Raw genomic sequence first — 11,369 nt, forward strand, 5'->3', positions numbered from 1 at the left:
TTAGTTTGTGTCACCAATTGCATAAAGAACTGTTACCAGCCCGTGTAGTTGGAAATGAGAGTCTTTAAAGCACTTGAAAATGCTTCCGTACCTAACAAGTTAATAGAGCTGAATTCTACATGTACAACTTAAAAAGTGTGAATATATGATGGATACATAGGTCTTACAAAACCTCCGTTTTTACAAAATTTGGAGGTTTGAAAACTGCATAATTCCGTGCAAGCATTAAAGAGAAGGATATGAGACAACATTCAACCCAAACGTTTGTTATTTATATTTCTAAGCGATTTTTATGGGATTATGTTGTTGTCAATTATATTACCAGGAAATATTACACTTTTTTTGTGTGGAAACTAAAACAACTTATACATATATTGTACGTCATTTGAACGTTATTTATTGCTCAAACCAATAGACAATTGCACTATACAGTTATCGAATGGAACGCTATACAACACTCTATAGCGCCATCAGCTTAACTCTGTTTGGATCGATTTTGAAGTGCAACATCTGTCGAATAAAATCAAATAAATATTTAGTGTATTTGTATGAAGTATTGTTTGATGAGGTTTTTATTGGTTTACCATTTTGCTTTTCCTGCCGAAATTTCATGGTAATGTACGCATTGGCAATATGGGCAATGGGAGCTTCTACAGCTACATGAAGTAATATTGCACTTATGATCGTTAGCAAAAATATACTTGATGTCAAAAAAATCTGCAATAAACCAATAGGATTTCAATGAGAATATGCTGCGTCAGGTTTTATGTACAATTGCGACCTCGGCTCGTGTTTTGATATTCCTGGGGCTGTTCTTTTCAATATTACTTACCAAGTTGAAGCTACCATATACTAGAGGTATCGGAAAGTTAGTGTACACTCCATAAATTATTGAGTACTGTACTAAATAGATGCAGTAGCTTATTTTGGCGAAAAATTGCATCACAGGGTGTACTAACAAGTCAACGATTTGTGATTTACTTTTCAACGCCAGGAACAGAAATAGTACACCGTAGCTAAATCCCCACGAAGCTTTTAATAGGCTGCCGTAGATCGCGTGAAATATAGAGAAATTTTTATCGATTCGTATTGTTGGCAGCGCAATGGTGAACAAATTTAGACTAATAAGTACAATCAGTGATAGGCGCAAACCCCTCCGAAGCACCGTTACAATGCGATCTTGAGATCCAACAGCGATAACGCGTTTGTAGCACATAGCCGCAATTATGCCGAAGAAATATCCACTTATATTGGTGTGCGACGGTAGATAGTACTTGATAAAATGGTCATATGTCCGAAGCTCTGCAAGTGCGTGCCTGAAAGTACATTTTTTTCAGGTTAGTTTCAAGAGTTTATTCTAATTTTTAGCTACAATTTTGTTTACCGCATGTCAAAAGACATAGTTGCTCCAATTGACTGAACATAAATAACGTATCCAGGAATAAAAACAGCGGCAGCGACCATACCAGAGACCAACGTTTGCTGCAAACGCGGGTATTTCCATACCAGCATTAACAACAAGGATCCAACCAAAAACAGATGAAAATCCGCTCCCAAATACCACCCAAACTGTAGACACTGATATATTTGAAGTTAGAACTGGGTCCTTGCGACAGGGGATGCCCATATTTACCGGTTTTGTTGGTAGAACGTAATTGTTCACAAACAGCACGTTGGTCCACCAGTTTTCCGAACAGTAATCGTAAAATTTGTGCTCCAGAGGGCCTTGCTTAACTCGTTTATACCACGTTGCTTGGTAAAAGATGATGAAGAAATATGCTGGAATCAATCTACCTTAAAGCACGTAAAACATAATTGTGTAAACCATTATTGTTGTTACAAATACAAACATTCAATTTGAAAGTCTGCAGTACAATTATTACTGATATCACATGAACCAATTGAGCATACTCGCTATTTTCAAATTACTATCGAATCTTCCCCATAGCATCAAATAACAAAACAAAACTTATGATGTGATGTATTTTATATTTTCTTCTATTATTCTATGGGCAAGGTTCGAATGGTGCTTATTCAAAAAAAAAGACACGAATATATAGCACCAAAAGCATTCAATGATTGTTTAAACATATTCTTTGTTTAGGAGATGTTTTTGATTGTCAACTCACCTGACTAGCCTTCGTATCAGTTTTTCCGCAAAATACATGACATCAAATGTAGGAGTTCGTTCAAAATGGTTGAAACAACTAAGACCAAATACCATTCCACCCAAAGTAAAGAAAAACTGTATCATGTGGGTGTTGCCAGAATTGAATAGCGGAAAGATAACGTGATTTACTTGCTGCAAGTATGAGGCAAAAAAAAACTTAATCAGATGTACAATAATGCTATGCAGTTAATTATGATTTGCAAATACAATTTCATAATAATTTACCGCTTCTAAATATTCCGTATTTTTTATGGGCATTCGGATCATGGGCAGCTGTGAATGAACGATCAATATAGTCATCGTCCCGAGCACTCGAAGCCCTTCCAAAAAGGGCATTGCGTTGCAGTTCGCTGGTTTTGTAAGATCGCCGACAGTTTTACGAAGCGAAAATGCTTTCACAAACAGCGTCTTTGAGCCAGTGCTGAAATCCATCCATGTAGTAAACAAAATCATCGTCAGCAATACCAAAGCCATGCATATGAACATATTTTCAGCAACAGCTATAATAAAGGCATAACAGTGCCCGGAAGGCATTAATTAGTTTAGTAGTGCGGTTAAAAGTGTGAAAAAAAGTGTCTTTACACTTACTTCTCTGTCGCGAAAAACTTTGCCTTGTCCAGCATGTGCTTACGGTTGTGCGACTGGAAAGCCCATATCGATCGTAGATTTGTTTGGATAAATAATTAGCAACATTAAACGACGCGTCATCAGGGTGCTTAGCTTCAATGTGATAATCATTCAAGCATAATCCTCTCTCAAGTTGATCGTGAGGAAAATTCCTCCTATCAGACCAGTCACGCTTCAGAAAGATAACGAAATTGTATTTAGTGCAAGTATTGTGTAAGTGCAATAAGGTAAACTCGTCTAAAGTGTCAACTATTTCGCTAATCATACTACTGCTAAACCGTTGTACTACAAGATAATCTTGCTAGGTAGTTACGTGGATGGCTGCTACGTAGGGTTATTTTATAAACGTTTAACGCTTATTAAAATGAACCAATAAATCAATGAACAGGGTCCCCACATAGATGTATAAATCACAACGCAATACCTTTCTCATTCAAGAAATATTTCAAACATGAAAAGGACCGTTAGCGATATATATCTCATGGCAATATTATTTACATACTATTTATTATTATTTACATTTTTCGGTTCACTATTCGACGGGTTACATCACCATATTTATTCACTGTATTGGCGCGTTACCAAATCGGCGTAGCGTCTCAGAAACGTTTAGTTATGCTCTTCTCAAATCAGTATGATCCCAGTAATGACTAGACATTTATTTTCCTTGTATCTCGAGTGCCAGTGACCCCTTCCCTTTATGGTGCAACAAACCACAGACTCGCCTTTCTTTGCCTTCGTCAATGCAAAGATTGCTAATGTCGCAACCAACAGGTGGCCCTATGCAGACTATAGAAAGATGAATAGGTTGCTGTCCATTTCAACAGCAGTCTGCTGCGTCAAAAGTATCTGTAGCAGTCCCCATTGCGTGCCAATCCTCAGCATTTTGAGTGCTTTTCAAACAAAATATTCGTCAATAGATTATCTTACAGCTGACAGTGATTAAATATGCTTTCACTTCTTCCTCTTGGCCTTGGTCGGTTTTGAGAGTATATTTCGATTTTTCGCTACTAATGAGCTTCACATATCGTAGCATGTCTACTGCGAACAGTTATGGAAAGCCGCTAGTGAAGATTTAAAGCAAACTCGTTAATAATAGTCAGTTTAATCGATTTCTGATATCATTTATATGTTTCAGCGGAATTGCATTAAGATTAGTAATTTTGTTTCGAATTATCTTATTTTTGTATCATATTTTGTTTGTTTGAAATCATCGATGCACTGAAATATCATCGCAAATAAGAAAGCATATAGGAATGATTTAATAGATATTTTTACATATTTTGCGTTTTTTCACTTTTTTGTTTGTCATCTAGATTTTTTTCATGAACATGTTGGGAGCATGTGCACTAATCGAAACATTCCACAGCATTCACTGAAATAACACAATCCAATGTCTGTTAGATAATTTATTGCAAAAATTACACACGTATTACGTTGATAGTTGTTACATACTCATCAATATTGTTAGCCAATTACTGTTTAATCACTATTCACGTTTAGGTGCTGGCCTAATGATTTTTTAAATACTTACGGTCATATTATTCCACAGCTCGCTGGTTGCATTAGGTGTAAGTGTGCTAACACTGACACAGTAAACAAAACTTGTGTATCGCAAGCGGCACGTTTCGAAATCATCGTACTCATATATTCTCGGCAATTTAACGTAACTTTCCACTGTTGGGGGGAGGGAAACTGATCAATTAAAATAGATTCATGAAATAGCACTTGTGAAATGCAAATCAACAAACAACCCCACGCACAATCAAATTGGCTGCATAAAACTGCTTGCAAGCTCACAGAAAGCACTAGTCCAGCGTGCACCAGCAGATTCATCATCTGATCGTGCCAACACCCTCACACACTGTCGACTGAAAGATCGTCGTTTGGGAAAGATGTCAGAGAGCCGGCATAAACAAACTAGGCCCAATGGCTCCCCTCTCAAAAAATTTGTCTGAAATGCATTTCAGCATACCTACATATAAGTTGCGATATAAATGCGTCTGGGGGTCATACTCTAAACCATATTCCATTTTTAAAACAACAGACACAGTACCACGAAATTCTCAAATTTTCATTAATTTCAAGATGGTAAAGATATCTGCGCGTATCTTACGATCAGATCTATCGACATGGAAGGCGAAGATAATTTTGATGAATTCCACAAGTAGATACAATTATAGATATTATACTTTAAATTTGTTAGAAAAGTAGTCAATAAAAGGTCTGATGAACATGTACAGCTATAAATAAAATCAAAGATGTGTGAAAATTCGCTCCATTTTGCAGTTTTTTGGACCGATGGACACACGTGTCCGAGGTTCAGTACAAATATATCGGCAATCTCTCCTGTGTTGATCACACACGTTAACTGTTGTGCAACGTGCTTTTTAAAGAGTGTTAAATTTTAAAGAAAGTGGGTTACGTTTTACCAGTATCGTGATTATGATTAAAGTTACATGTCTGTTTTGCTGTTCATCAATTTGATGATAATCTTTTGCTGCATGAAACATAAAACATTACGGAAATTCCATACACCAATAGATCATGAGTATGGCTGTGTCTGTTACATCATACAGCATCGGTAATGCAAGCATCTCGTTAATTATGCTCATTTTTAGTTGTTGTTTTTTTCATCACCTGCGTTGAACCATTAATATTTTGTCCAAACTATTTTGCTACATATACGGTGGTAGCCAATTTTTGAGTAAGATGGAACGGAACTGTAGCTGAACGCCCAACGACGAGTTAGTAAAGGTCCGACGGTTTTCGAAGGTCGTTCGTGCCAGCTCTTTTGAAGCGGCAGAGAAATTTAAACATGTATAACGTCCATGTCTTTCAATGTCATTTAGGCAATCAATAGGTCCACCGAGATATTTTCGAGGACCTACCTCGCAGTACATCTCGGACCAGGCTTTCATTCACACGTTCGATGGTGCTTTGGAGTTTGTGTTTCTATCAGACTTGTGTTCGACTACGAACAAATCAACTGCCTCAGCATAATGTTGTTGGTTTGTTACCTTATGGTAGTTTTTGCTGGAATAGCGGCTTGCGGTGATGCGCCCTGTGAGTGAAATTATCTATATAAATATATCTTTTATATATGTATATATATATTTATATATATAAATATATATATATATATATATATATATATATATATATATATATATATATATATATATATATATATATATATATATATATATATATATATATAAATATTGATATATTATATTTGTTTTGTGTATAGCATATGGGTTACAATCCCTAAAACTCTACGACTACGACGACTATGAGGAATGTCGTCGAGAATATAGTGACTTTGTGTACTGCACTGTTAAATCTCATCTTTCCTCAAATGCATCATCTACAATTTGGAGAGAAATACAGGTAAATTGTAGTGGATCTATCAAGTGCTGTGAGTGTATCGCAAGAAGATTAGCTACTTACTGGCAAATGACAGTGTTAATCTGACTAGCAGGAACATACGCTTTCATCAATTCTTGTGTTTGGATGAAATTTTATTTTCACTTGATCACAACTCTAACTGATGCGAGTTAATTGAGCACATTCTACCGATCATTGTATACATGGTTCAGTGATAAGCTTGCGGAGAGCTTTTTTTTAAATTTTGTGCAGGATTAGAAGCTGTATTTTTTCCCAAGAAGCTGTGTGATGTGTTTAATTTTTGTATAAGTTCAGAAGTGCTTCAAATATTATTTAAATGTTCTTATGTTTCGTGATTTTGTTTTTTCATTTTTTATTTTTTATAATGTTTCTCAACATTTACAATACTAAGCATCACTCTACTCATCCTCGTCACTTTGATCGACGAGTGATTGAAGTTGGATTCTGCTTGCAAAAATGTCGAACAGTCGAAACAGTTCAGCCTCAAACGCACAATGTGTCCGCTGTATTGCAAACCTGCGTGGAACGGAAAATTTGGGCGTTGTATCATCTAAACTCTACCACCGAGATCATGCGCTGCATTTCTTCCAATAATTCGTTTGCCGACAACAGTTCCAGCACAGGTAACATGATTATACAGGCCGTTCGGCAAGGGTTATACATCATCTAGCTTATGAGATATTTTTTGCTTGTAGGAATTGCACGAATAATATTCATATGCAGTGTTGTAGGCGTGATAGCTGCGGTTTTCTATGCCACTGTTGCTGATAATCAGCAAACGGATGGTGTTGCAGAGAAGTACGTAAAAGTTATGCCTGTACGTGCCAAGTAGCGTATTGTGAATACTGTTAATGGACTATTTTTTAACTTTCATAGAAACTTATTAGCCCCGACAATCGTAGTCGAATCGTTTTCACTATCGCGGAACCTCCGAAGGCTTATTAAACGAGATGACAAAGCCGAAATCAATCTACGCCACCTTGACGGTATTCGTGCTTTGACGATGATGATTATTCTTCTCACGCATTGTTCGATACCTATGATAAGGATGCCGCTAAAGAATGTCGATCAGCTGGAAGCGCAATTTAATCAATGGTGGTTTCCTATTGCTATGGCAGGCAATACATACACGGTTCAAATATTTTTCGTCATCGGTGGTCTACTATTGGCGGTGAATATGATGGAGCAAACAAAAAATAGTACACTGCCACCGTTAACATATATCCTGAATCGGATAAAACTTAGATTGATCAGGTAAGCCATTCAAAATACAAACAAGATATACATATATAAGGTAAATAAGATAATCAGAACGTATATACACATTATTTCGTATAAGTCATGATAAATTCCTGCGCTAGAGCTGTGAACTGTTTGCAGCTTTATTTACTTATCGCAACAATGACGTAAATTCAAACGTGTAAAGTGCTGTAACGATGAATAAATAAACTTTCTTAGGTTGTTTCTCTGTCCCACACGGCAAACAGTATGTACATACTTTGCATAGTGCAAACAGACGTGATGCTCGGTCGGATTCATGAATATATAGAGAGATCTCTTTTCGGCTGTGATTTCATTTTGAAGGGTTTAATAACATTCATGATAGATTAAATAGATTAGTTTAGTTTTTCTTGAGTGCTGGGCAAACTGCAAAAACTTTCAAATATACTACTTTTACTTTGATTTCTTTTCAGAATTCTGCCTCTTTATCTGTTTGTGATCTTTTTCCATGCTTCATGGTACCCTAGGCTATACGATGGTCCAATTGGCGATCGATACAAAGATCATTGCACAACAAATTGGTGGACGAACGTATTATTTTTGAACAACTATATACACCCAAGCAAGCCGGTAAAATATCTTCCATTGGATATTGTTTTGTTTGCTCATAAATAATAATGCTAACTATGGCTTTATTTTCTTTTTAGTGTATCCAGTTTGCTTGGTATTTGGGTGCAGATTTTCAACTTTACGTTCTCGGTACAGTGCTGATGATGCTCATCCGGTGAGTAAACAAATTTCAATACTCCATAGCGCTTATTTTTGGTAATTAGCTATAATTCCTAATTTTATTTTAGAGTCCCACGGCTTGTAAAACCAATAGCAATTTGCATGGCGCTAATTGCCTTGTTGGTTCCAATGGTTGTGATTTACAATAACCGGCTGGATGCCACTGTCATGATGATTGTAAGGTACGTATTGGTATGATTCATATCACCAAATGTTCTCAGGATGTGTCCCGTATTTTGAACTGCATTTTACATTATTTCACAGATATATTCTTGAAGAAATAAGAACATTGCCTTACTACATTAAGATGTACATTCCATTCGAAACAAATGCTGGAAACTACTTCTTTGGTATGTTTGCTGGTATTTTGTATTATAACTTTCGGAATAATCCGGCAGCCGTCAGTATTCTTAAGGTAACATTATTTAAAACCGCTGTTTTGTGTCGCTCTTCCACTTCCGTAAATTACTTATTATAATTGTTGCGTTTATTTACAGTTGCGATATCTGTTGCCGAGTAGTGCTATATTTTTCGTAGCAATGAACGGACTTACCGTACTGTTACCTTCAGATCACTTAAGCCATCCCTCCATGGCTTTGGCTTTCTACGGATCGATGCTGAAGAGCGCATGGGGAATATTTCCCTCCGTTGTGTTACTTCATATGGCTTTCCAGAAAACTCCTTCAATGCTACTATCAACACTCCAGCATCCCGTTTTTTTGGTTGGATCCAAGTTGAGCTATAGCGTGTATTTACTGCAATACGGAATAATTTATGCTACATACAAACACATTACATATCCGATTATGTACGACAGTTTTACCATAGTAAGTTTAGTTTACTCTTACAGGTCAGACGTATTATTAATTTATTTCTTCTTTTCTTTGTAGCTCTTCTTCACAGCCGCAATTGTGAACATTACTTTTTGCATGTCATTCATACTACATTTATTTATTGAGCAGCCGTTCAGCACAATGCTTAGACGTCTCCTTATGACATCAAAAAAAATATAAAACTGTAAAAATAAGTTATTCAAGTGCGTAATAAAAATGCAAGGGATTAAATGAGTTGGAAAAAAATATCACCACACAAAAATGACGATTAAAACGTATTCAGTAGAAAACTTTTGTTTTATTTTTGTACTGACTGAAGCATCCCATTCCTTACCGGCTGATGTTATTTTTGTTCATTCAGTGATTATTGCTTTGAAAGGTAACATATATAAAAAAACACTTTCCATCTTTTTCTACTATTCTACATTCCAATTCTTCATTATTCCCGTAAAACATTGGGGCGTCGCTTTCATCCGCAAGTAAAATTTCTTCTTGTATTTATTCCTCTATTTTGTTTTGACTAACTTCATCTTCCGAATGGTTGTTCCCTTGATTATTTATTTTACACTCACTCTTTTTAGTTTAAACAAACTCAGATTTCTCTTTGCTTTGTCCTATGACCTTGTCTGACCATTATATCATACCCACAACCAAATCTTCTTCTTTTCTTTCACAGCTTTTTGAATAATTGTATCTATACAATATGCTTTATCTAACAGGAAAACACTCTTTAGTTCCCTGGGAGGGGTTGCAATTTTAGTTAAATAATAGTAAATATCTAGTTAAGAAATTGTATTGTTGCATACGCTACTAAGCAGCACGTATACCAAATATAAGATAAATCAGATGTTTTGTTGGAGCAATTTTCCTTTCGACAATTGTGAAGGGAATTCGTATGGGAGCCTCGCTTTGGCACCAACCGGGCACAAACATCAATTTGTTTCTGTCCTGTAAATCAACACTAACTCTGTCATATATGTCTAGCTTGTTTCCGAACTAGTCGAACTTGATCCAGTAACCGTCTGAGACGCAAATATCGATGGCAATCAAATATCGATGTCAATCAAATGTCGGTGCTGACCTTTAACCCAAGAAAAGAGAAGTTGTGGACAACTTCGAAGGAGCGCTCAACTATCTACACAGCACCTCTGCGTCGACTTACAATTGCATTTGTAAGCAAGACCACTGGTGATGCCATTCTGAGTTTGGTTTCTGCTTCGTTTATCTCCAACCCGATGTGCATTGCAATCTTCAAAGATCTGCCACTCTATATTAGACGCCACGTCGCGCAAGCGTTGTTTTCCTCAAGATTCTAAAATGTGCCTGTACGATCTTTGCGGGACAGGGAGCTTCTAAAAATATCGCGCATAAACCGATTCTTACCGGAGAATGTTCCATTAACTGCAATGTATTTAAATTTCAACTAATATAGAACCCTGTTAGATTTTGCTTCGAGTACGTCCGATATTAGAATTAGCTCACTGTTTGGTTATCAAATAATTAAATAAATAATTAGTTAAATTAATAAATAATAATTAAATTACATAACACCAAAATATTATGAACTCATGTTCAATAATCTCATAGTTATAACCTGTCAAAGAGGGAAAAATTGTTTGAATATGGTGCTTCAAGATAAAGTTTATTTCATTGAAACACTATCAGTGTTAGTGTAAGGATAAATTGTTTTATGCTACGGATTGATGATATTGAATACCGGGAATAGAATAATTTGATGCAACTATTCAAAAACTCATGTTTGCAAAACAGATAAGAGTATTCAGCTATCATTATAGAAAATTGCGACAAAAAGTCCTTCATGCAATATATTGTCTATGATAGTCATAAGATCAACGGAAATGATGAACTTCGCTTTCCATGCAAAATTGTAGTTTAGTTTGTCCCAAAAACCGATGTTTAGACAAAAGAAGAAAACTTTATACCTTTATTACTATAAAACTTTACAGAAAACTTTAACGATCTTTGTATTGTTGGAGCTGTTTTTTTTTAATATTTGTTACAAATCTCATACTGACTTGAAAATAAAAAATGGTGAAATTTAGGTCAACACCAATCAATCGGTAACACCATCTCAAACAAGTGATAGTATTTTAAACGGATTTGATACAGTAGTAGGAGTTGACAAAATTTAGACAACTCTAGATAATATACAAGGTTTATACTAGATTCTTATATTACTAGTCACATATTGAATTACATTGATGTATTAAATTGCACCTAAATTATTGATCTTATCATAAACTGATGTGATTTGTTATGTAAAGTGTTTTTGTGTGATGTATTTTTGTGTATATGTG

At 35.7% G+C, this 11,369-nt stretch overlaps 2 protein-coding genes across 2 annotated transcripts; one reads left to right on the forward strand and one right to left on the reverse strand.

Annotated features, from left to right (window-relative positions):
- Positions 1-423: 423 nt before the first annotated feature.
- Positions 424-4,636, reverse strand: LOC128726684 (regulator of hypoxia-inducible factor 1-like). The gene is made up of 10 exons (XM_053820504.1): positions 4,561-4,636; positions 4,332-4,474; positions 2,759-2,969; positions 2,396-2,670; positions 2,130-2,302; positions 1,634-1,790; positions 1,385-1,578; positions 833-1,316; positions 585-717; positions 424-510 (listed from the first exon to the last, which is right to left on the reverse strand). The coding sequence occupies exons 1-10, from the start codon at positions 4,634-4,636 to the stop codon at positions 476-478; spliced, it is 1,881 nt and encodes a 626-aa protein (XP_053676479.1). The 3' UTR covers positions 424-475.
- Positions 4,637-5,350: 714 nt separating this feature from the next.
- Positions 5,351-9,277, forward strand: LOC128724327 (O-acyltransferase like protein-like). Its single transcript, XM_053818056.1, has 11 exons — positions 5,351-5,381; positions 6,051-6,190; positions 6,600-6,831; positions 6,904-7,006; positions 7,085-7,462; positions 7,903-8,059; positions 8,137-8,213; positions 8,287-8,400; positions 8,483-8,633; positions 8,716-9,045; positions 9,109-9,277. Exons 1-11 carry the CDS (start codon positions 5,351-5,353, stop codon positions 9,229-9,231), a joined length of 1,836 nt encoding a protein of 611 aa, XP_053674031.1. The 3' UTR covers positions 9,232-9,277.
- The last annotated feature ends 2,092 nt before the right edge of the window (positions 9,278-11,369 follow it).

This window comes from Anopheles nili, chromosome 3 (genome assembly GCF_943737925.1).
Source record: "Anopheles nili chromosome 3, idAnoNiliSN_F5_01, whole genome shotgun sequence".
Classification (NCBI taxonomy): Eukaryota; Metazoa; Arthropoda; class Insecta; order Diptera; family Culicidae; genus Anopheles; species Anopheles nili.

Bases quoted from the DNA above. Each gene is read 5' to 3' on its own strand.
- LOC128726684 (XM_053820504.1), bottom strand. From the start codon at position 4,636: ATGATGAATCTGCTGGTGCACGCTGGACTAGTGCTTTCTGTGAGCTTG. The intron at 2,970-4,331 runs GTAAGTATTTAA...ATCTTTCTGAAG, and splicing joins AGCTGTGGAATAATATGACC to CGTGACTGGTCTGATAGGAG. The intron at 1,791-2,129 runs GTGAGTTGACAA...GCTTTAAGGTAG, and splicing joins CTGATACGAAGGCTAGTCAG to ATTGATTCCAGCATATTTCT.
- LOC128724327 (XM_053818056.1), top strand. From the start codon at position 5,351: ATGGCTGTGTCTGTTACATCATACAGCATCG. The intron at 6,832-6,903 runs GTAACATGATTA...TTTTGCTTGTAG, and splicing joins CGACAACAGTTCCAGCACAG to GAATTGCACGAATAATATTC. The intron at 9,046-9,108 runs GTAAGTTTAGTT...TTTTCTTTGTAG, and splicing joins TGTACGACAGTTTTACCATA to CTCTTCTTCACAGCCGCAAT.